The sequence below is a fragment of the Panthera pardus genome, unplaced genomic scaffold (genome assembly GCF_024362965.1).
Source record: "Panthera pardus isolate Hobbes unplaced genomic scaffold, ASM2436296v1 HiC_scaffold_6, whole genome shotgun sequence".
In the NCBI taxonomy this organism is placed as follows: Eukaryota; Metazoa; Chordata; class Mammalia; order Carnivora; family Felidae; genus Panthera; species Panthera pardus.
Genome location: NW_026526991.1, coordinates 119,926,055 through 119,952,198, shown reverse-complemented (window position 1 = coordinate 119,952,198; position 26,144 = coordinate 119,926,055). Strand labels below are relative to the sequence as shown.

At 41.2% G+C, this 26,144-nt stretch overlaps 1 protein-coding gene across 11 annotated transcripts in view; it reads left to right on the top strand.

Moving 5' to 3' along the window:
* The first annotated feature begins 6,377 nt into the window (after nt 1-6,377).
* The window catches only part of ARMC3 (armadillo repeat containing 3), a 101,515-nt gene continuing 81,748 nt past the window's right edge, over nt 6,378-26,144 (top strand). For 8 of the 11 annotated variants that reach the window (XM_019460551.2, XM_019460548.2, XM_019460547.2 and 5 more), the window contains exons 1-3: nt 6,378-6,464; nt 10,284-10,332; nt 25,281-25,398. In XM_019460551.2, the coding sequence (XP_019316096.2) occupies nt 10,285-10,332; nt 25,281-25,398 (166 nt within the window). In that variant the 5' untranslated portion in view covers nt 6,378-6,464; nt 10,284. Of the gene's footprint in view, nt 6,465-6,494; nt 6,695-9,739; nt 10,064-10,283; nt 10,333-25,280; nt 25,399-26,144 lie in introns of those variants that run through there. The other 3 variants (XM_019460544.2, XM_019460543.2, XM_019460545.2) reach the window with 3 other exon arrangements.

The following is a 26,144-nucleotide window of genomic DNA, read 5'->3' as shown; positions in this document are numbered from 1 at the left end:
GCAGGTGTGGACAGTGGCAAATTCCTGGACCAGGACTGTTCAAAACAAAATCCTATACATTCAACCCAGAACTTCTATCGGCCAGCAAGTCTTTAGATGAGCAGTTCTCAAATGTTTCGACATCATGGCATATGAGGAAATGATAATATTTGTAAGTCCCCCTGAGGTGAACTTGAGGGCATTTGAGGAGTCACTATGGGGCTTTGTGCAAAAATGATTGCATTCCCGGGGCGCCTGGGTGGCACAGTCGGTTAAGCGTCCGACTTCAGCCAGGTCACGATCCCGCGGTCCGTGAGTTCGAGCCCCGCGTCAGGCTCTGGGCTGATGGCTCGGAGCCTGGAGCCTGTTTCCGATTCTGTGTCTCCCTCTCTCTCTGACCCCTCCCCCGTTCATGCTCTGTCTCTCTCTGTCCCAAAAATAAATAAAAAACGTTGAAAAAAAAAATGATTGCATTCCCTTTATGTTACATATTGATGATAAGGCAAGAAAATAAAACTTAGCTGAAAATATTGAATATCGAGTTTGTAAAAAACTTACAGATAAAATGGCTTCACTCTTTTACATGAAAAGTGGAGTTGGGTCCTGAGAATATTTTACACACACACACACACACACACACACACACACACACCTGATTTGCAGCTCAAAACCGTTCCATGTAATTCCTGATCTGAACCTTTCACGTTCTTCATAGTTACCTTGGTCAGAAATTATGTTTACAGAAGCAGAGGTACCAAATAACAGATTATCACTTTTTCTTCCATGAATGGAAACTGTTTTCTTGCCCTTTATCTTTTATTTTTTTAATGTTTATTTATTTATTTTGAGAGAGAGAGAGAGAGAGAGAGAGAGAGAGAGAGAGAGAGAGAAAGAGAAAGCATGAGTTGGGGAGGGGCAGAGAGAGAGAGAGGGAGAGAGAGAATCCCAACCAGGGTCCTCCCTGTCAATGTGAAGACCGATGCAGGGTTCCATCTCATGAGCCATGAGATCATGACCTGAGCAGAAACCAAGAGTCGGCTACTTGACTGGCTGACTGAGACACCCAGGTGCCCCTGATCTTTGGTCTTTTAAAATCTTACTTTGGGGGTGCCTGGATGGCTCAGTTGGTTGGGCATCTGGTTCTTGATTTTGGCTCAGGTTATGATCTCGTGGTCATGTGGATTCGAGCTCCACGTTGGGCTCTGTGCTGATGGTGCAGAGCCTGCTTGGGATTCTCTCTCTCTCTCTCTGTCTCTCTCTCTCTCTGTCTCTCTCTCCCTCTGTCCCTCCCCTGCTTGCACTGTCTCTGTCTCTCTCAAAATAAATAAACCTTCTCAGGTCTTAGAAAGCTATTATTGGAAAAAAAAAAAAACCTAAAAATCTTCCTTCGTACGTTTATCATTTTTAAAGAATGGAAGTCCCTTCTCTTTGACAAATGCGACATTGAAATGTTTTGTGATAATGAGTGGATTTTGAAGCCTTTAAAATGTTCTCATACTAAACATTTCAAAGTTTTCATGAAGTTTTTCTTCCAGCATAAAGATCTTGCCCCACTGGTCTTACTAATAATTTCGAGTTCGAATTCTAACAGTTACTAAACATCAGTCATGGTATTTTTCTTTGAACGCATCAATATTGACACTACACGTTCATTTATTTCATGGGGTCCTCCCAATCTTGGGTCAAGTTCTTTAAGAAGCTCAACAATATTAGTTAACACATTTTGAAGCCACCATACCAACCCTCATATGTGCAAAGTAAGAATCATTTACACCCACACTTACAATTTCAATGGCTCTTTCAGCTCAGAGACTCCAGAAATTTTTCCTTGGTCATCCTCTTGGGTATGAACTGGTAGTATATGTTTCTGATCTCAATTTTTTTGCATAAAGCTCTAAACAAGTGTGACTGTAGTGGCTTGAAGTCACCGTTTTGAAAATATCATTTAATGTGGAATAGAGAACCATGGAAAATCTTTATGCCAACATTTCTCTGCATTTGTAATTGAAACACGAAGCCTTTCCTTGATGGGATTTGGGGGGACCAACATTAGCTTAACGATGAAATCGTCAATACACACATCTAAGCGTTGTGCCTGATATATATTATTTGTTTCGGTACATTGACTCAGCACTATAAGTAGCTTATCTCAAGCGCTTTGTTTTGGTACCTCTTTGCGGAATAAACAATGTTTTGCTGTAGCGTTTCTCGTTAGGTAGCCCAACTGGATCTATTAACTGGGCACACTTTGTAATGCCTGTAGATTCAGCAATCATTTTTGATATCTAGATTAGCGTTAGCTCCATGGCGACTCACACGTCACAAATGCATCTATTTGTGGCACTACTCAAAAGTGACGTGCTTTCTACGCCTTTACTTTGCTTGCCCCAAACATAGACCATTTTAACACAGGCTATTAAATTGAATAATCCTATACTTCGGTCTGTGAGCTGGCTTTAGCTATGAAATTGAGTCTAATCGCACACAAGTGTAACTGACGTCATAAAAAAATGTCTTCTTTTTAAAAATTTAAGCTTGCGGATGCTTTAAGAAGTTCAAATCTTTTTCTCTTTGAAGAGATACGCTTTGTGGAAGGGAGCTGGTCTGATGTGCTAGGCATTGTTGCTTCATTTGATAATTTTTCCATGACAAAAAAAAAAAAAAAAAGGCTGAGGATTAAAAGAATTAATGAAGAGCATTAATGTGAATTTGAGATAAATCCTCATTATTCTGCGTGAAAGTGATTTAAGCTTCCTGATTCCTTGGCTTTCTTGGATGGCCACATCTGCAGTGTTTTGCCCCAGATTTACCGAGATATAATTGACACAAGCATTGTATTAAGTATAAGGTGTACCACGTGATGTTTTGATAGATATACATATTGCAAAATGAATATCACCACAAGGTTAGTGAACATATCCTTCACTTCACGTAATTACTATTTTATTGTGGTGGTGGTGGTGGTGAGATTGAAACTTTGTCCTCGTAGCAACTTTCAAGTGTACAATACAGTTATTGTTCACTACAGTCACCATGCTTTATCTTAGATCTCGGCAGCTTATGCATTTTCTAACTGAATGTCTGGACCCTTTGACCAACATCTCTCCATTTTTCCCGTCCCCTCAACCCTGGCAACCACCATTCCACTCTGTTTCTGTGAGTTCAACGTTTTTAGATTTCAAATATAAGTGGGATCATACAGTATTTGCCTTTCTCTGTCTTATTTCACTTGGCATAATGCCCTCGAGGTCCATCCACGTTGTCGCAAATGGCAGGATTTCCTTCTTCTTTATAGCTGAATAGTATTCCATTGTATACACTTACTTTCTTTATCCTTTCATCTGTCCGTGGACATTTAGTTTGTTTCCACGTCTTGGTTATTGTGAATAGTGCTTTGCAACACTGTTTTGAAAGTCATCTCTGCCAGTTCAGTCCAGAACCTGTCACTCCAGCCCTTGCAACAATCCTATAAATCTCTAAATCCCTGCCAACTAGACTAGATTTTGCTGTCCGCAGAACTTCAAATGATACAATGACTAGTACCAGAAGTGGTTGCTGACCTCAGAAATTCAAAGACATAAATCTGGAACTGGTTGTTTAATCTGAGTGGATCTGAACACAGTGACGAGATCTGTTTACCTTGAGAGGATGTCTTATGGGACTCACATGTGGTCTCTTAGAGAGAAGTAACTTTTGGAGACAATTTTGACAGACCAAGCCGCTACTGACATGGCACAGTGTGGTGGACAAAAGCACCACCAGGGATGTGAGATGGGTGAAATCCTTCTAATTATATTTAGTAGTTCTGAGACAGGAAATGACAGCCTTAGACTTTTCAGTTTTAAGCCATGGCCAGAGAACGAGATAGCTCCAACGACTGCCATATGATGATATCTTATCTCTTGTAACCACAGTCTGGATCTGTAGATTTCTGATTTATCATGTGTGCTGAACTCATAGCTTCACCAGGTTTCTGAAAAGATCTAGAAGCAGCGACCAACCCAGTAGCAATGAGAAGCCCTCGTGTTTAACTTATGGTCTCTAAATTTAATTTTCCACTATGACGAACCTGGGCAGAAAATTTTTCCAAGTTATGTATGATAAGTGACTTGTCCCCAGAAATATAGAGGACTATTATGAGTCAATAGTAATAAGACAAACAACCCGTTATGAGTAGGACAAATGTTTGAACAAATACTTCACAAAATAAGTTATAGAAATGGTTAACAAAAACCTAGAATGAGCTCACCATTAGTCATGAAGGAAATACAAATTAAAACCAGAAGGATACACCACTACACATCCAACAGAATGGCTGAAATTTATAAATTTTTTAACGTCTATTTATTTTTGAGAGAGAGAGAGACAGAGACAGAGAGACAGAGAGAGAGGGCGAGCATGAGGGGAGGAGGGGCAGAGAGAGAGGGAGACACAGAATCCAAAGCAGGCTCCAGGGTCTGAGCTGTCAGCACAGGCTCCAATATGGGACTTGAACCCACAAACCGTGAGATCACGACCTGAGCCGAAGTTGGATACTCAACTGACTGAGCCACCCGGGCTCCCGGAATGGCTAAAATGGAAAGGCCTGCCAATACCAAGTGCTGTAGAACATAGGAAGCAATTGAATGGCTCACTCATTGGTGGTGAGTATGCAAATACAGTATAGATCCTTTGGAAAAACAGTTTGGCAAGTTCTCATAACATCAAGCGTACACATGGCATAAGACCCAGAAATCCCATTCTTGGGTATTTTCCCAAGGAAGGAGAAACATATGTTCACACAAAAACCTGTGTATAAATGTTTAGAGCAGATTTATTGATAACAGTCCAAAACTGGAAAGAACCCAAGTGTCCATCAACCAGTGATTGGATGTTGTATATCCGCATAGTGCAGTCGTCCTCGGCGACGGAAAGGGACAAGCTCCTGACATATGCGCCACCATGAACAAATCTTAAAAGCTAAATTAAAGAAGCCAGACACAAGGGGTAGCATACTGCATGGTGCAACCGATAAGACATTTTAAAAATACAAAATTATGGGGAGAGAAAACAGACCAGTTTTTCCCGGAGAAGAGGGTTGGAGGGAGAGAGGTCTGACTTCAAAGGGGCATGAAGGAAATTTGGGAGGGTGGAAATGCTGTGCATCTTCATTGTGATAACAGTTACACAGCTGAAAACATTTGCCCAAACTCATCCAGCCATATATGTTCAAGTAAAAAGGACCAAGGCTGGGGGACGGACAGAGGCAGGCAAGGGACGGAGTTTGGAAAAGTATGAGAGGAATTCAGGAGAGGGAGAGTTTTGTTTTGTTTTGTTTTTTTACTAAAGTCAATCAAAGGGTCTTGTATGACGATGGCATTTGAGCTGGGCTTCGTTAAGTAGAAATAAAAGAGTATTCCAGGGGTTACACAAGTTGCGGATGACCTGGCAAACAGTAGGTGCTTAATAAATATTTGTGGAATAGACGCAATGATGAAGGGACAGTGAGCGAAATCCAGAGGAGAAAAGTATGGAAAAATTGGGGGTGACAGTCGGCTTGGCTGGGGCTTGTGTTGGGGGAGAGAGGGGGGCGGTCCAAACAGGGAATGGGCAGACGGTTTTGCATACCAGGCTAATGAGTTCAGACTTTATTTTTAGGAAGCCGACTGAAGTTTGAATAGGGGAGTGACACGTCTAGAATGAGAAGTTCTGGAAGGCTGATCTGCCTCTGGTATGGTGTCTCGTATCGATGCAGGAATAGGAGGCAGAGAGGAACCGGAGCCATCAGACGCCAAAAATGGTGGCCCGGATTGGGGTGACCGTAAGGATTAAAGAGGAGGAATAGATTAGGAGACAAAATGAGGAGGGCCCGTTGACCTAACTGCTGATTGGAGTGGAGGAGGGTGGAGGACGAAGAAGGGAAACTGAGGTCTTAGGCCGTTGGGAAGGGTGGCATAAAGAGGAAAGAAAGGTGGAAGAGGAGGAGATTTTGACGGGCCAACACAAGTGCCGTGAGGACAGACCGGACACCCTAGGGCCTGGAAAGTGGGCCACGCAGGAGTGCGGCTTAGGGGAGCCGGGACAGGGGACGGTGATGTGGCAGCCATCCGCGCAGATTCCGGCTGGGGCCTGTCTTTGGGAGAAAGCGCTAGCATCCCAGAGTACGCGAATCCAGAGCCGGTCCGCGGGCCAGAGGCTGAGGCTGGACTGCCTGCTGATTTCCAGTGTTCACCCGGACTGGCCGCGAAGAGCAGGGTTCCCGTGTCCACCCCGCGCAAAGCTCTGGATTCGGAGCTCAAGGCGCCTTCGCCGCAGACCGCTCACCCAAGGCGGGACGGGGGGCGCGCGCGCAGCCCAGCGCGAGCTTTCAGGGCCGAGGCGCGCGCAGGCGCGGCCGGTGTCGCCTAGCAACCAAGAGCAACAGTGGCCTCGGAGGCGCGCGCGGGCGGCGGCGGGTGCGGTTCTCCGGGCGCGAGGGGCCGCCGCTCGGCGGGATCCGCCGGCAGGTAAAGGCGGGCGTGCGGCTGCGCGGCTACTCCCGCGGTTTGGAGGGGTCCGGGGCCGAGGTCCCCGCAGAATTTGGGCAAGGGGGAGGTGCCCAGCGCGTGGGGACCTCTGGGACAACCGACGGAACGAATGCCTCGTTGGGGGTTGTCGGTCCCTGCCCTGTGCGCCCAGTATCAGCCGGGGATCCGGGTGGGTTTCCTAAGCATCCTGGCCTCCTTCCGTTTAACAGGTGACAAAACAGGCCCCGAGAGGGGATCTGAGAGTCTAAGATTCCGTTCCGTGCCTCCCAGCAACTCAGGAAACGAGTCCCCACTGGCTGTAGTCTTCCCCCTTCCTTCACAGTTTTTAAAATAAGGCTCCTCCTCAGAAAACATTTAAGATCGCACAGGCTGAAAGCTCACAGAGAAGTACAAACGGTCGACAAATTTGTGGGGGGAAAGCGTGGCTCCTTTCTAATGACGGAGGAGGTGCCCATTTAAAGCAGATTTGTTTTTGTACTCAGTGCGGTGAAGTTCATGCCTTTCCATCCAGTTATTTGCCTTTCTCTTAAAGAAGCAGTTGAGGACGTGGATGAACATTTTATGTCTGAGGAGGTTCATTGCAGCCTTATCCATAATTTCAGGAAATGAGAAACAAATGTTCAACAATAGGGGACTGTCTAGATACATAGTGGATTTGACAATAGTATTTTAAATGACATGATATGCTGATTCACTGGAGATGATTGGAGCAATGAATGGAGACAGAGATTTCACGAACCTGTCCATTAGTGTAAAAAAGCAGTAGGAAAGGAGGGCACTTGTGGGGATGAGCCCTGGGTGTTGTCTATAAGTGACGAAGCACGAGAATCTACCCCCAAAACCAAGAGCCCACTGTACAGCCGGTATGTTAGCCAGTTTGACAATAAATTATATCAGGAAAAAAAAAAAAAAAAAAAAAAGAATATGGTAGGCAAATGGTTCCAGGAAAGGAAGTTGAGAATAGGAGATCGAAACCCATGTAGCATGGTAAAATCCCTATAGAAAACACACAAAAAGGAACTATCCTGAAACAGTGCTAATCTCCCTGAGTTTATTCCTGAGTGATTTTTTTTTTTATTCCATGTGCCCTTCCTTGTTTTCCAAATTTTCTGTAATGAAATGTATTCTGTATAAGTGGATAGTAGACACAGAACTATACAGTTAAGCAGTGTTAAAATGGTAAATTTTATGTTGTGTATATTTTAGCACAATCGAAAACATCACTGGGAAGGGTGGTAAAATAGTCAAGGAAAGCAGGTGTGCTTCAAAAAGTCAAAGGGATTTTTTTAAAAAAATTTTTAAAGTGTTTGTTTATTTTTGAAGGAGACAGAGACGGAGTGTGAACAGGGGAGGGGCAGGGAGAGTGGGAGACACAAAATCCCGAGCAGGCTCCAGGCTCTGAGCTGTCAGCACAGAGGGCCATGCGGGTTCTCTCGAACCCACAGACTTGAGAGATCATGACCTGAGCCAAAGTCAGATGCTTAACTGACTGAGCCACCCGGGCGCCCCAGGATTTGTTTTCTTAATGTGGCGTCTCTGGAGCTTTAGAGGCAAACAAATCTTTAAAGAATAAACTAACATAAGATAATGTGGTTGTATCATGTTGATTTTAAGTGAAATGTTGAATTTAGAACGTTAAAAAAAAACACCTTACGGTCATCTTTGAGGCTCATCGCCCCTGATCTATGTCAGCTAAATACTTTGTCCCCCATTAACTACTATACTCAATTTGGTAATAAAAACACAAACTAAATGCTTCCTACTTTACGGTACTGCCTGGGATCGACTCCATTGCTGTCGTCCTGTGTTAAGGCAATTCTAACCTCTGTACTCTTCAGTATGCCGTTACTCAAAGCCACTATCCTGAAATGGGGAAAAAAATCAGTTCCTGAGTGAAAACCAGATGATGTACAGTAATTTAATGCAAGTATAATTCAGTTCTTCTTTAAAATTATTTTTTTTAACGTTTATTTATTTTTGAGACAGACACAGAGCATGAATGGGGGAGGGGCAGAGAGAGAGGGAGACACAGAATCAGAAGCAGGCTCCAGGCTCTGAGCCGTCAGCCCAGAGCCCGACGCGGGTGTCGAACTCGCGGACCGTGAGATCGTGACCTGAGCTGAAGTCGGATGCTTAACCGACTGAGCCACCCAGGCGCCCCTAATTCAGTTCTTCATAAACATTATTCATAAGGAGTTCTTCTGTAAATCAAAGGCTGCTCTACCTTGGAGTCGATTACGAAGCGCTCTAAAATTTCTTTTTCCTAGAGATTAATCGCAAGATAGATTTGCATTTGTCCAGAATGGTTTCTGTCCATCTGCCTGGAATATCGTAAACACAAAATCTAGGGTCTGTGTGCTTTTCAAACACCTATGAAAGATGTTTGAGTTTTGAAAAAAGTAACTGCCTCTAAAATCTGAAGAGAAACTTGAAAAATTAATGTAAATGGTTTAATATTAAGTTATATTTGAGAACAGTTTTCTCATTTTGCAAGAAGTTTGAGGTATACAACCTGCTGAATAATTTCAAATGCTTGATTTCAAAACTTTATGTGATGAAAATCATATTTAATGGGGAATGTGGGTACAATTTAATGTTTTACTATACTGGATGTGAGGGAGGGCATCACAGTGTAAGCTTGCCCAGACCCTTAAAGATCTGGAAATTTATGTGACCTGAACTGAGGGATCTGGATGTCTTTCAGAAGCCCCTAGGAGTTTCTATGAACATGTGGCGTTTTAAAACATGTGATAAATTCTGGTTAGTGCCTCTAATGCTGAGAGTTGCTTTTGTCCCTTGAGAGACCATCTGAACCAATCCTGACATTGTAGATTCTCACCAAAGATTTTTGACTTCCCAGAATTTTCTGGAAACTGTACTTATTTCCCTGAGACAGGTTTGTAGCATCTGAGATTGCCCAAATGCCAAACATAACCTCCCATTGGAGAAAACTCGAAAGGTTTCTAGAGTTATTTATTCTAACAGTCCCCAACATCTTGGAAAGTCCTCTGTACCCAGGTGGGGTTACTGCTCTGTGGTTTGTCAACTATCAGTACCAATCCTTTGACTTTTTGTCTGCACAGTTATGGACATACGAGGGCAGGTAGAAACAGGTCTTGTAAGCAGTAACCCCAACTTCTCCAGAATACATCTCTTCAGATTCTCAATTACTTTTTTTTTTTTTTTTTATTGAGCTATGGATTATATTAGAGAAAACTTCTGGTTATCTGGGAAAATGACACCAACGTTAATTTGGAGTTGCCTTGTCTTGGGTATCAGTCACAAAATCATACTCCCAGGAAAAACAGAGTTAATGATTTTTATACATATCGAATACCTACCATGTACCAGATACTGTTGGGATAGATCAGTGCAGGAAAGCAGACAAAAATCCCCCCCTTTGTGGCAGAACATTCTTGGAGCTCTCAAAAGTAAATTGGATTTAGTCTCCTAAGCACCCCACCAGTGAGCTATATGCATGGTAAACTGTTTCCCGTTATGTAAGTAAAAGTTATGTCCTGGGTGTGTTCTCTTCCTTACAAGCTGGAAGCCAGGACTGATGCCCAACAATCTTAACAGTGAGTTCCTTAAAAACTGTGGCGTTTGAAATACGACTGCAGGTAACGTATTTGTACACGTACGACCATTTCTACCTATTTCACATCATCTCTTTTTTAGGTAAAATTGCAATGAGGAAATAAATCTCCTTCGAAGGGCATCCACAGGTAACTGAGAGATTTGTGCATATACAAGGTACAAATGGCACTTTAACTAATTAATTACTGCATCTTTTTCCAGAATGGGTAAAAAGGTAAAGAAGGAAGCAGAACCCCCTCCTAAGGATGTGGTAAGTTTCCGATTTTAAGACTAGTAGCACGTTAACGACCAGTTTTCAAAATAAATTGTTCCAACTGTTTGGCATGTACCAGCATATACATGAGTACACATTGGCAGAAGTCCAAGGTCTGAGTAATGATAAGATTAGTTAGAGAAATCTAACATTATATAAACAAACATTTACAACGTTGTCATTACATAATCAGCACAATTAGAGAGTAATTATTAGCTTTTCCAGGATGCGGAGGGCGTGTTTATGGGCCTAGTTAATGACCAAATAGTTTTGGTTTGTTCTTTTAAATATTTTAAATTGATATTTGCTGGTCCCTCGTTTATGTTAATCATCCGAGTGCGTTTTCCAAAATAACTAGGAGTTTATGCTATAGCTATTAGCTCTGTATATGAGGTTGTCTGAAGATGACCGTTTGAACATCAGAAGGCTCGTATTTTCCAGTTCTATGGAGAGAAAAGTCTGGGTTCATCATCTTTTTCTGTTCCAGATGTTTGAGTAATACATTGCCTAAAACACAAAGCCCTGTCTCTCTTTTTATTTTTTTTTAAATTTTTTTTTTAACGTTTATTTATTTTTGAGACAGAGAGAGACAGAGTATGAACGGGGGAGGGTCAGAGACAGACGGAGACACAGAATCTGAAACAGTCTCCAGGCTCTGAGCTGTCAGCACAGAGCCCGACGCGGGGCTCGAACTCACTAGCCGCGAGATCATGACCTGAGCCGAAGTCGGACACCCAACCGACTGAGCCACTCAGGCGCCCCATGTCTCTCTTTTTAAAAGTATGTTTTTATCTTATTTCTCTAAGGTTTATGAATTACCAAAAGATGATGTTAAAAATAAAAAATGAACTTGGACAGTTTTCAGATTAGAAACTTATTTTGAGGGACACCTGCCTGGCTCAGCCGGTGGAGCGTGTGACTCTGGATCGCGGGGTTGTGAATTCGAGCCTCACGTTGGGTATAGAGATTACTCAAAAATCAAATCTTAGGGGCACCTGGGTGGCTCAGGCAGTTGAGCGTCCGACTTCGGCTCAGGTCATGATCTCATGGTTCGCGAGTTCGAGCCCCGCGTCGGGCTCTGTGCTGACAGCTCGGAGCCTGGAGGCTGTTTTGGATTCTGTGTTTCCCTCTCTCTCTGCCCGTCTCCCGCTCCCTCAAAAATAAATAAACATTAAAATAAACGAAGAGATGAAAAATCTTTAAGGGCGAAAAGAAACTCATTTTGAAACAGACATTTGGTGTGATTTTCTTCAAATAAAACGTGACTGAAAAAAAGTGTTTATGGTCCGTCAGTAGACTCACAGGGATTTTATAGTTTGAAGGAAGCTGGGCTTAGTGCAAGGTCTTTCCAACAGCACTGGAGCTTTGCGGTTACAAATGTGAGCTACGTCCCAGCTCTGCGTCTCCTGACCTGTGTTATTTGGCACAGTGTTGCCAAACGCGGCCATGTTCTTTCAGTTCTTGTTTGAAATTTCTTCAGTGTGAATTGTGAGGCCCAACTCGTTTTGGTTGTTGTGTGAATTAAAATGAAGTAAAGCTCATCACGTTCTCAGTGCCTGGCACATAGTTAACGCTAGTAAATAAGACCTAATGTTGCGGGTCTCCTTTCGACTCTGATACACAGACCCACACAGACACACACCTATGTAACTTCCTATGTTTGATCCTTCAGTACAGTTGGGAACGAAGACTCCAGAAGTATCTGTCTGGGGGCACCTGGGTGGCTCAGTCGGTTAACCGTCTGACTCTTGAGTTCGGCTCAGGTCATGATCTCACGGTTCCTGAGATCTGGCCCTGCGACGGGCTTTGTGCTGATACTGCGGAGCTGGCTTGGGATTCTCGCTCTCCCTCTCCCTCTCCACTGCTTCTGTGCACTCTCTCTCTCAAAATAAATAAACTTAAAAAAATAAAACGAGATGAAGGAGAAGCACCTGTCTGCTCAGGTCTAGGAACACTTTGCAGAGATAGATGGCCATTGTGGTTCACGGTACAGTTTCATCATTCCATTTGCTCTCTTTTGGACATCCTCCTAAAATGTTCCAAATTCTCTTATTTTTTTTTCATTGCCACTTAAGTTTGAATTATCCCTTTTTGCTGCAAAATAGCATTTTTAGAAAAAAGATTTCATTTTTAAGTAATCCCTACACCCAGCATGGGGCTCGAACTCACAACCCCGACTGAGCCAGCCATTTTCCCCGGTCAATATCATTATTGACATCTTATTACCGGAAAGTGGACTAATGAACACAGTACTTGATGACAAACATTTTCTTTTTTTTAAAAAAAAATTTTTTTTAACGTTTATTTATTTTTGAGATAGAGACAGAGCATGAATGGGGGAGGGTCAGAGAGAGGGAGACACAGAATCCGAAACAGGCTCCAGGCTCTGAGCTGTCAGCACAGAGCCCGACGCGGGGCTCGAACTCACGGACCGCGAGATCATGACCTGAGCCGAAGTCGGCCGCCCAACCGACTGAGCCACCCAGGCGCCCCGATGACAAACATTTTCTGATTAAAATTAGAATTAAGGGACCGTTAAACAATAGATATATTTGTCTAATACACTTTCTATAATTTTGTAATGTTTTGCTGGCTTGTCCTCTGTATTCCAGTCCTTGGGGGGCACAATCAAGGACTTGAGAAACAGTTTTAAACCTAGCGTTAACAGAAAACTAGCTCTTCTTTCTCAGTTCACGAGAGCCTTAGGGACAGCCAAAGCATGTGTAATGGCCAATGTCAAAGAAATTGCTGTCTATGTTTTCTTCTTGGAGTTTTATGCTTTTAGGTCTCATAGTTGCGTCTTTTCATCCATTCTGGGCTTATTTCTGTGTACGGTGTAAGAAAGTGCTCCAGTTTCATGGTTTGTGTGACCGTGTAAGCATGGGTTTATTTCCGGGCTCTCTCTTATGTTCCATTGATCTATGTGTCTTACTTCTGTGCCAGAATCATACTGTTTCGATGACGACCGCTTTGTAGTACGTCTTGAAATCTGGGATTGCGATACCTCCAGCTTTGTTCTAATTTCTCAAGGTTGCTTTGGCTATTTGGGATATTGTGTTGTTCCATACAAATTTTAGTATTATTTGTTCTAGTTCTGTGACAAATGTTGTTGGTATTTTGATAGGGATTGCACTAAGTATCCATCCATAGATGAATGGGTAGAGAAGATGTGATATATATATATATATATGTATATATACACAATGGAATATTACCTAGACATAAAGAGGATGCGGTCTTGCTGTTTGCAACAATATGGATGGAGCTAGAGGGTATAATGCTACAGGAAGTAAGTCAGACAGAGAAAAATAAATACCCTGATTTCAGTCAAAAGTGGAATTTAAGGAAAAAAAGAGATAAACAACAACAACAAACAGACTTTAAATACAGGGAACAAACTAGTTAGTGGTTGCCAGAGGGGAGATAGGTGGGGAATGGGAGAGATTAAGAGTCTACTTATAGTGGGGCGCCTGGGTGACTCAGTCAAGCGTCCAACTTCGGCTCAGGTCGTGATCTTGACGTTCGTGAGTTCGAGCCCCGTGCTGGGCTCTGTGCTGACAGCTCGGAGCCTGGAACCTGCTTCAGATTCTGTGTCTCCCTCTCTTTCTGCCCCTCCCCTGTTCCCACTTTCTCTCTCTCTCTCTCTCTCTCTCTCTCTCTCTCTCTCTCTCTCAAAAATAAACATTAAAAAAGAGTATACTTACTGTGATGAGTACTGAAAAATGGATAGAATTGTTGAATCATTACATTGTACACCATAAGCTAGTATAACACCGTATGTTAATTATGCTTTTTAAAAAAGTAGAGTGATCCAAAAAAAAAAAGGACGTATATAACAATTACCAATGGGCCTTGACCATGGCCTTTCCTCTTAGTCCTTCCATACTTCTCTTACTCTGACTATATGTTAATAAAGCTGGCAGATTAGTGTTAACTATGTAACCACTTTCTATCTTGTGAATTCAAATACTTCAAAACAGTATACCACAATGTCAACTGTCTGAACTTGGCATTTGTGCCAAGGTATACCTCTTCAAAGTCTATGAAAGGGTTCTTGTACAGAGTATAAAAGAAAACCACATTTCAAAGATGGATATATAACTGCTTTAAAAAGTTAACTTTCCTGTGCCAACTAATAACAACTTGCTTCTTATTTCCAAAGATTCGTGTTGTTATTAGTCTTTTGTATACTAGTTAAAATGGGTAATGGGGACAGAAAGAAGAATGTTCAGTTATATGGTTAAAACAAAAAGCTCCCCTTGCTTTTCTTAATTTTCGAATCGTCAAAACATACATTTAATATACGCCTGTGTGGTTTATTGACCTCCATTCCTTCTCGTGAAAGCGACCACTAGCTAAGAAGATGCTTAGAGGTGGGGAAGATAACAGCTTGAAAGACCGATGCAACTATAATCTACCTCCCCAGACATTTCCACGTCTGGCTGAAAGGTTGTTTGTGATGCTTTAACAAAAGGAAAACTTTCTATGGAATGATTGCATAAGAGAATTACTAATAGAAACAACCTTAGAAGGCAATATTTACTATAAGGCAAGATATTTAGGGACTAAGGATCCAGGCTCTGGAATTATACCGCCAGAGACTGAATCCTCACTCCATCTGGAGGCCAAGTTCCCGAACTCTGTATACTCCAGTGAGGATATAACGACAACCACTTCACATCTATTCACAGTGGGGAGGCAAGCTTAGGTAAACATGAGATGCTTAGAACAGCACTTGGCACTAGATGAGAACTTGGTCAAAGTTGTTATTCTTCGTGATGTAATTGAGGGTACTGTTGATCATCCCACAAAACTTGAGAAGTTTTGCGCATTGTCAAAGGAGGCAGGGAGATCAGCTGTGGAAGACCAGCTGGCCACTAAAGTTCCTGGTGGCCTGGGGTGTGGCCCTCATGCTTCATGGTCAGGTTTTCAAGTTCATGAGCATGGAATTTTTATTTCCTTGATATTTCAGAGGCAACTGAGTTTCAGCAGACTAAATCCACAGTATCTAAACTCACAAGGGACTGTGACCTGGTTCTGGAATCTCACTGTCAAGTTAACTGAGCGTTATGTATTTACGTTAATGGTTCTGCACCTTCTGTCCATAGTTAGGTGCAAATGGGGGGAGCTAAGCTCGCTGAGTGTTGAGTCAGAGCGTCAGGCGACAGCAGGATCTGCTTCCTCACGTGGGTGACCAAACCCAGTTCCTTGGAAGAGTGGGATGTCTCCAGTGACTTGTCTTCCCCGGACGCTCCCGTCAACCTCAGAATGCAACCCTTAACGCGTTGTCACGGGCTGCCAGAACTGCCTGGACTTATTTCAGAAATGAAGCTTCATGGGAATTAATTTTCCGACGTTTCTCCTACAGCACAGATTTTAGAAAGTCATGATTTAATAAAAATTAGTATAAATTAAGAAACATGCACAAAACCATATTCTAAAAAAATCTTGCTTACCTTGCTCTAAAAGTTTAATTCAAGTTGTAAAGAAACCTAGAGGCCATTTTAGCTGTTTTCATTTTAACCTTTACCCTTTTTACTGGATTTTAACTGATGTCTAGATGCTCTCTACTAAAAGTCCCTACTAGAGTGAGACAGTCCATTTCTGTTAATCTGTCTCTCTTTTCATGTATAATTCGTTTCCCCCCTGATCTGAGACCAATGATGTAGCAAACACGCTCCAATAGCCATCAAAAAAGCCTTTTCTTTGCCCTTCTTGGTACCATAAAAATTACGAGACTATCATGATTTATCTATTTTCACTGAGTTCAACTTTACAACTTTCTATTCTTTTAGGCCCGGCCTAATGTAGCAGTCACTAGTCACCTGCGGTGATTTAAATTTAAATTAATGATGATTAAAGGCATAGTAATTGAAATTAACAACTAAAAATAAAACGAAACATTCAGCACCTCAGTCACCTTACACTTCAAGCGCTCAAAGGCCACATGCGGCTGTGACTGCTATATTGGGCAAAGCAGAATCAGAACATTTGCAGTGTTGAACTTTGTGCTGGACAGCATTGTTCTAGAAGGTCTTGTGTCCTTAACAGAGATGTAAAAGTATCTCTGTAAGACTATGGCTGCGCTGATTGACTGAACTTAAAATTCAGAGTTTAGCCAAAATGCTTCCCCTTTATTTCACCCTTTCTGTAAATAACTTTGGTTCATCATTTGTTTTGTATACAGCGTGAAATTATAATTTCACAACCAGCTTGCTGGTGAGTGACTGTGAGTTCCTCACGGGAAAGCAGATGGGCTATGTAATTACAGCACAGTATCATTTATTTAGTTGTGTGGCATTCTGTGCTAGCTATCATTTGATTCTCAGCACCTTTTTAAATAAAAAATTACTATAATGCTGTAGGCTCTGTAGGAGAAACAGATGTCATGCCAAGTTTTCTCCGCTTTCTGCCAAATATTGGTATTTCTCCTCCTTTAACAGCTCTTTAGACTGTAACTCTCACAGTCTGAACCTTCCCTTCAAGCCTCTTGTACCCCGTATTACCTTTTTCTTAACGACGACCAGCAGATAGGTCAAAATACCAAAGTGTTTTCTCCACCGCTGAAGAAGGGTTACAAGTCTTTACGATGGGTTCGGGTTAAGTATATTTTCAGGTACTCCTTTGACAACTGCAGTCACTGTGTGGAGATCGTGACATAAGTATGTTTTAACAGAGCATATTTATTCACATGCTTATAACATCAGCTTTAAAAATATTGAACTATCAGTGGTCTCTGAAGTGCAAGTTCTGAAGTGGAAGGGAACTTTGTCCTGAGTGGGGGTGGATAGAGAAGACAGCCAGCAGAATGCCAGGGAAACTGTTGTGGGCGGCAAAGAGGATTTAAGGCTGTGATTCTCAAGGGTTGGGTGGGGGGGGTGCGGTCAGGGAGCCCTATGAGGGTGGGATGGCCACTGTGGACTCCCTCCCCACAAAAATGCCCACCAAAAGTTTTATATACAATTTTAGTGGAAGGATATATCCCTGAAGCCCACGGATGGCTCCACGAACCTCAGGTTTAGAACCTTCTTTTCTGACATCAAGAGACAGTACACGGTTAAAGCCCTCTCAGGCCACAAGCATAACACAGAAGTTTCCAGAGGTATTTTCATGCACGTCTTTATAAACATTTATTGAGTATTTCCACATCCTAGGTTTATTCTAAGTAATGGCGGTAGAGAAATTACACAGTCCTTTGCCTGAAGAAATTCATTCACTTATTAGACAAATACTGAGTGAATGCCACGTACAAGTGTTTTTCTACCTCCTGGGCATATACATGGGAGCAAAACAAAGTTCATAGCTTATATGCTAGGTAGGGGAAGCAGTCAATTAACAAATAATAATATAATTCAGGTAGTAATAAGATCAATGGGGAAAAATAAAGTAGGCTATAAGGATGGGGAGGGATGGGGCTACTTTAAATAGAATCCAGGTCAGGGCAAGATTTCTCAGTGGGGTCACATTTAAGAAAGACAAATGGAATGAGGAAGTCTGCTTTGCAAATATCTGGGAGAGAGCACCCTAGCTAGAGAGCACTGTAGCCATACTAAGACCTTACTTAGTATACTTGGGGAATACCAAGAAGGTTGATGTGACTGGAGACTAGAAAGCAGGGAGCAGGAGATAGGGATTAAAGGTGGGAGGCTGGTGGTGATCACGGCCTTTTCCGCTATATTAAGGAGGTTGGATGTTTTCCTAATGTGCAAAAAGGGGAATCCATTGGAGGGTTGCAAGTAGAGGATTAGTGACATCTCATTTATATTTGAAACGAAAAACATTAAGATCATTCTAGCTACGACGGGAAAAGTGGAAACTGGAAGACCAATATGGAGGCTATTACGGAGGAGGGATGAGCTATGCAGCCCGGTGGCCTGAGTAAGCAGCCATAATGAAGGCAGAAATGACAGGATTTGCTGATGGATTGCATGTGCGGTGTGAGAGGAGAGGAGGTGGGAGATGGTTCCAGGTTTTGGGCTTGAGCAACCCAGGAAATGACGGTAAACATACTGAAGAAGACACGTAAACCCAAGAAACGACGCAATGCATTAAGTGCTGTTACAGAGAAGTTCAGAGGAATATAGCTGTGAAACAAAACAAAACAAAACAAAACAAAACAAAACAAAACAAAACCTTCAAAGCAACAACTGCCACAACCACAACAACACCCCAAGGATTTTTTTTTTTTTAATATTTATTATTTTTGAGAGAGACAGAGACAGAATGCCAGTGGGTTAGGGGCAGAGAGAGAGGGAGACACAGAATCCAAAGCAGGCTCCAGGCTCCAAGCTGTCAGCACAGAGCCCGACGTGGGGCTCGAACTCTCGAGCTGTGAGATCATGACCTGAGCTGAAGTCGGTCGCTCAACTGACTGAGCCACCCAGGCACTCCCACCAAGGATTTTTAATACCCAAACTATCATGAAAAAAAGCAATAAAAAACTCATCCAGAAAGATGCAGGCCTGACAATTCAAGTAAGCCATAAGCTTCTACAGTTTCAAGCATTGTTATTTTAATTCTCTAGAAATGAGATTAAAATGTCAAGAAGTGATAAGTAACACGGTGTTCACTGTTGATGGTCTTAGAAATATTTTGGTGAACCAATGAGGATGAAAGTCAGAGTGGAGATGTTTAGCAGGAAGTATGAGGGGGAGAAAATGGAGGAAAATCAGTAGTTCCTAAGAATTTTTTCATAGTTTTTTTTTTTTAATGTTTATTTTTGAGAGAGAGAGTGCGAGCAGGGGAGGGGCAGAGAGAAGGAGACAAAGAATCTGAAGCAGGATCCAGGCTTGAGCTGTCAGCACAGAGCCCGACGCAGGGCTCGAACCCAGAAAATGTGAGATCATGACCTGAGCTGAAGCCAGACGCTCAACTGACTGAGCCACCCAGGCGCCCCAATAGCTCATAAGATTTTTGACTGTGGAAGGGAAGGAGAGCTAAGATAGCACCTGGAAGATGATTAATATCTAGGGAAATAATTACTTTTGTTTTAAAATAAGAGAGTTTTGAGACGTCAGAGTGTAGAGAGGCTAAGGTGGTGGAAGTTTGCAGAGTGCCAGAGAGGAGGGAAATATATAGGAAAATAGCTCCAGAAATTTAGTTAATGATTCCCTCGATTCTTTGAAGTCTAAGCTGCACAGGGCGAAACTCATGTTCATGACAAAGAACAGGCACGAACAACTATCAGAGAGCTACAAGAATAATGTTAAGATTCAGACCCGTCTGGAGGACATTCTAATTTTGATCCAAAAGATTGGAGAGATCTTCTTGAACATCTGGGGCATTAAGTAGAGCCCCCAGCAGGGTCATGCCTTAGTTGTAGTATGTCTAACCCAGCCCTAGAGCAACGGCTTCCTCAGACCTGCTGGAATAATGTTTTCAAATAGGCCTTACATAGATAAAGCTGAACCATAAATAAGACAACTGTCTAGCAGAACAAAATTCAACATCCTTTAAGAGAAGGACCCCCAGGGGTGCCTGGGTAACTCAATTGGTTAAGCGTCTGACTTAAGCTCAGGTCATGATCTTGGGGTTCACGAGTTTGAGCCCTACATTGGGCTTTGTGCTGACAGCTCAGAGCCTGGAGACTTCTTCGGATTCTGTGTCTCCCTCTCTTTCTCTGCCCGTCCCCTGCTCACGCTCTGTCTCTCTCTCAAAAATAAATAAACATAAAGAAAATAAAAAAAAGAGAAGGCCCCCAATACAATCCAGACACTCAACAACATAATTTTTACAATGTTCACTTGCCAGTAAAAATTATTATGTATGCAAAGAAAAATGTGACTCATATTCAGAAGAAAACTCAGTTGATAAACCAGTATAGGAGATAAAATTGGATAAAATTGGATAAAATTGGATAAAAAATCCAATTGTCCGAAAGAAGACGGAAAAAGGAACCAGGGAATAAATCAGAAAAGGAGAAAACAGGGCCGCCTGGGTGGCTCAGCTGATTGAGCGTCAGTCTCTCGGTTTTGGCTCAGGTCATGATCTCACAATTCATGAGTTCAAGTCCCTGGAACCTGCTCTGGATTCTGTGTCTCCCTCTCTCTTTGCCCCTCCCCTGCTCATGTTCTGTCTATCTGTCCTTCAAAAATAAATATTAAAAAAAATTTTTTTAAGTGAGAGATTGTCAAACTGAATAAAAAAACAAGATCCAAACTGTAAGCTGTCTATAAGAAATCTTTAAATATAAAGATACAGCTAGGTTAAAGGTCAAAATATGGAAAGAGATATACTGCAAACTAAAATCATAAGGAAGCTGGAGTGCCTATATTAATACTAGATGAATTATATAACAGGGCAAATAATATTACCAGAGAAAAAGAGACCCATATCATCATAATGAAAAGGTTCATTTGTAAGAGGAAAAATGGTCCTAAATATTGTTTACCTAATGACACTTGTTTAAAATAGATGAAGAAAAAAAGATCTCATTTGCCATAACATCAGAAACCACAAAATATTCAGAGATAAGTTTAACAAAATAAATGCAGTACCTATATGCTGAAAACTATAAAACATTGCCAAGACAAATTAAGGAGGACCTAAATAAGCGAAGAGATATACTATGTTGGATACAGATACATTGCTAGTGGGAACCAAGATAGTAAAACTACTTTGGAAAAAACCTTATTTTTTTTGAAAGTTAAACCTGTACTACCAGTCAAGCCAGAAATTCTACTCCTAGGTATTCACTCAAGAGAAATGAAAATATACATCTACAAGAAGACTTACGTGGAAAAGCGCATTGGAGCTTTCATTCATAATGGTCCCAAGTGAAATAACCCAAAGGTCTATCACTAACTGAACAGATAAACAAATTGTTATGTTCATACAATGAGATACTACTCATCAGTAAAAAGGAATGAACCACGGATGCGTGGAATAATACGGATGAATCTCATAATCATTCTGCCAAGTGAAAGGGGCCATACGTAAGGGGTACCTGTGCAATAATTTCATATTTAAAGAGTTGAAGTTAACCTACGGTGAAAGGATGCAGATCAGTGGTTGCCTAGAGGAGATATGGGAAAGGGAGTCAGCCGCAGAGAGGCAGGAGAGAATATTTTGGGGTAATGGAAAGTTCCACATATTGTTTGGAGGGGGTTAGTTAGAGGTACCTATACATTTATTAAAACTCATCAGACTTAAACTTAGGTGCATTTTATTGAATCTAAATTGGCTCTCTGCAAAGTGGACTCCGAAGTAATGGGAATAATCCAATTGTTAGGAAGAAGTTGACTACTCAAGAGAAAAAAAGGATGATTAATGGTATGACGTAACTGACAATGTGTAAGTTCTATGAGAATAGGGGACTTGATTATCATGTTTAGTATGCTGTTCTGAGTGTGTGGCATTATTAGGGTTGAATGAGTGTTTATTGAATCAATGAGAGAATTAAAGGTGAATGGGTTAAAAATCCAAAGCACACATTAGATACTGGGCTTAGATAGTAGGAGAAACATTTTCTCTAAAGTAACAGAAGAAGATATAGACAGGTTTGAGACTCTTGTGAAATTATTGATCTTGAATTTACAGCAATACTAATTTTCCCTGTAGCTTAACATTCTCCAAGAATGCTTGGATGTCGGGGTACAAATGCAAAGAAAGAAAATTCTAGTGTTTGTCCATATTCTAGAATTGATTTGATGACAAGACAGAAGGATGAAAAAAAAGTTTATTTAGGGTTTGGCAGGAGTGTTATTAAAACAATAGATCATAATCTAAGCAAGATAAGAAATAAAGTGGAAAAAGCAAATAAAGAAAAAAAAAAGCAAATAAAAATAATACCAAGGATTGGTGAGGAGGTAGAACAACTGGAACTCTTTATCTTTAACTAGTGAGAATGAAAATTGATAAAAGTACTTTAGAAAACTGTTCAACAGTGTCTATGAAAGGTAAACGCGTGTCTACCCTATGACTCATCAAGTCCATTCCTAGGTATATGCCCAAGGGAAATGAGGGCATATATCCATAAAAAGACGTGTGCAAGAATATTCATTGCAGCTTTGTTCATGGTAGCCTCCAGCTGAAAGACAAGAACCTAAACTGGTATATTCATAAAATGGAATAATATATAGCCATAGGAAGTATGACTTAGTAAAAAAAAATGTGACTGAATCTCAGAGACATTGTGCTGAGCTAAAGAGGGCGACATGAAAGAATACATGTTATATGAGCCTATTTATACAAAGTTGAAGAACAAGAAAAACTAATGGATGATTTTATTTTATTATTTATTTATTTACTTTTTTACTAAAGGATGATTTTATTTATTTATTTATTTTTAACATTTATTTATTTTTGAGACAGAGAGAGACACAGCATGAATGGGGGAGGGGCAGACAGAGAGGGAAACACAGAATCGGAAGCAGGCTCCAGGCTCTGAGCCATCAGCCCAGAGCCCGACGCGGGGCTCGAACCCGCAGACCGCGAAATCGTGACCTGAGCTGAAGTCGGTCGCTTAACCGACTGAGCCACCCAGGCGCCCCTACTAAAGGATGATTTTAAAAGTCAGAATGGTTATCTTTCTGGGGGTGTTTTTGGAGGGGAAAGGAGCGTAAGGGAAATATTCAGAAGTGATAAGAATGTTCTGTGTCTTAGAGAGATAGATCTGAATTTGTATTCTGTAAGATCAAGTGGAAGACGTATATATCACTACACAAACAACAAATTTTGACAAGCTGACAATCTTAGTTATTGAGATCTATTTGCCTTACAGATGTTTATTTTGACCACTGATAATATTTGGTTTTATTCCTATCATTTTTAGGTTTTTGGTTTTTCTTTGCTATATTTTCATGTTGTGTTTCTCTTGTTTTTTCTTCCCTTTTTCTGAATTGAGCAACTTTCTTTTGTAACCTTGTCCTTTTGGTAAATTGGAATTTTTACTATTTTTATGTAGCCTATTAAACACACATATTTAAACCTGTTTTTTTATATCAAGGAAAAAATAAATAATAACTAGGCAATAACCCAGTTCTCTTTACCAAAACAATCTGGTTTCCTTTACCTGAGCTTTCTTGAGAAAAATCTAGAATTTTAATTCCGAATTATTTTTTCCCTTATAATGTGTTATCACTACTTCAGAAATCCTTAAGAATTACATCATGATTCACAACATCATTATCATTCAATTTTACTATATATCTCATTGTATTTATTGAGATAGTACTATTGTTTTTATATCTTGTCTTCCCCAGTGTCGGCTGGAGCATTTACCAAGTAATTTCTTTAAGTATATAGTTAATGTACTTGTTGGGTTTGTGAGTGCCTGCTGATTTGCAAGCCTCAATCCCCAAATGCTTTCCTCCCTTAAAATTTCTCTGGGTTTCCAGGTCACTGTGCTCTCCCGATCAGTGTTGGAGCCAGTGTCTCCGCCACTGCTCTCTGCTCTGCTAGAGGCCATCTTGTCCCATTGGTTCATGTCACTGGAAACCCACAAGTACTATAAGCTTGGTGCTCGTGGCAGACTTTCAACGAAGATTTGTCTCCCCAGAAAGAGTCTAAGAGGCTTGAGAACAAACACCATGACTTTTGTGACTCTCACAGTTTCTAGTAGAGAGTTAGACATATACAAACAGTGGCTTTAATTCGGATGTTCGATAACGCTGTCCCCAAATCCAATGGCCATTTCCCCTGCGAGGGCTATTTTTATCCCAGCTGTGCCCTTTTAGGTCACAGCTTACTGCTACCTTCTCTGTCTTCTGTACTCTTCCAGCCTCCTTACTCAGAGTAATCTGTCTCTCCATTCTCTGCCTGAAACTGAACACCAATGTTTGTTATATCTCCAGACACAAGAAGATGTTCATTTAGAAAGGGACCGACGCAAAGAGCCAGCTAAAGCTTTGAAATTCAATTTTTTGTCTTTAACATAAGCAGAACACCCACCTTCACCAGTCTCTGGAAATGGAAGAAAAATAGCGTAACAATTTGTTTTCTCCTTGGCCAAAGAAAACCCACAGGAGTCATGCATTTGTTATTGTGTATTTTGGCTACCCACGAATTCTGAACATCTCAGAGCGGGATATAGGTCTTCCTAGAGCTCTATACTTTTTTTTTTTTTAGTGTTTTTATTTTATTTTTGAGAGAGAGAGAGTGAGTGCGAGTGGCAGGAGGGGCAGAGAGAGAGAAGGAGACACAGACTCCAAAGCAGGCTCCAGGCTCTGAGCTGTCAGCCGAGAGCTCGATGCGGGGCTTGAACTCACTGACCGTGAGATCATGACCTGAGCTGAAGTCGGACACCCAACCGACTGAGTCACCCGGGCGCCCCTACTTTTTCCTTATGGCTTATTACCATTTGCCCTGTTTCAGATTTTGTCCAGTCTTACACTGTGTTATGTGCAGTTTTCTATTGCTTTTTAGTGATTTCACGTATGTAATTTCTGCTTTCTCAGGAAGAGTAGTGATTAGAAGCAGGTACTAATTCTGGAGACTGTCAGGGCATCAAATATATACAGGTACTAAAGGCTTCTTGTGTATCGACTAAGAATTATGCCAAGATATGTTATTTAATGACCTTCTATTATGTGCAGACAATGTACTAAATGCTTTACACACATGATCTCTAATCCTCTCCTTGCTCCTTTGAGGAGAGAGGTATTATTATGCTGTTTATACAGAAAGGGAAACCGTGTGAAATCCTTGCAGCTTAAGTAACTTTTTGGATTCCACACGGCTCAGTTGCAAAATTAGATCTGTCAGATTCCAAAATACTCTGCTCCTCCTGCCATCACCCCAGGAATTCCAAAGCCACCAATATTGGCAACCGTATCTCTATCAGTGATTTTTTTTTTAAATAAAAACTTTACAATGCACTTAGTGGGCAGTGACCACATCCTTTTTGTATGGTTATGTTCTCTTCAAGTTTCTAGACGCCATTCCCTTTTTTGGTGTGATTTTTAAGGCTCATATGTGAACCTGATCGTTTTCTCTCTACATTTCAGTTTGATCCACTAACGATTGAAAGCAAAAAAGCAGCAACTGTGGTGTTAATGCTTAATTCTCCAGAAGAAGAAATTTTGGCTAAAGCATGTGAAGCCATTTATAGATTTGCTTTAAAAGGTTTGGCTTTTTCAGTTTATTTTTCTATTTCATTAGTTTCCTAAAATATTTACTACATAATGGGCACTCTCCTTAGTCTTTAATTCACTTCTTGTCAGATGAATTCTTTCAGACAACCAGAATATCACTTAATGCATTACCTGAAAGTAATATATCTCCCTAAGTGCCTAACTTAATCTCAAGGAGTAATTTAGTCGCTGCATAGAAGAGTCATGTTGAAGGTTTGATTGTAGTCTAAAAGATTGTAAGTCACAGGAGCTGAAAGAGCTCCCAATGGTCAAAGCTGGCACGATTTGAGCAGCAAAATAAAGTCGTATTGGATTATAACCCAAAGCATAAGGAAATGTTTATGAGCTTATACTGATAAAAATAAATAATTGAATAAGTAAATAATTGGGAAAGAAAAGACAAATCTCCCACGCAGAAGAATTCCAAGTAATTTATGCACTCTGCCCTCAAGGAGGCAGAAGATAACTTTTCACTCTTTAGGTATGAGCTTGGCATAGTGACTTCTTTCCAGAGATTACAATATGGAAGCAGGGAAGAAAGAGTAAGTTGACAGTGGAGAAACTTGACAAACACTATCTCAGCCCGGTGATCAAAATCAGCATCAACAGTGATAAGTCATATTGATAATAGGTGATCTTGACACGATGTAATGAAAGTGGCCCTTCCGTTACTTTTTCCCCCCAAAATTTATAACCCTCAAATCAGAACAGTTCCAAGTCAGGGACACTCTACAAATA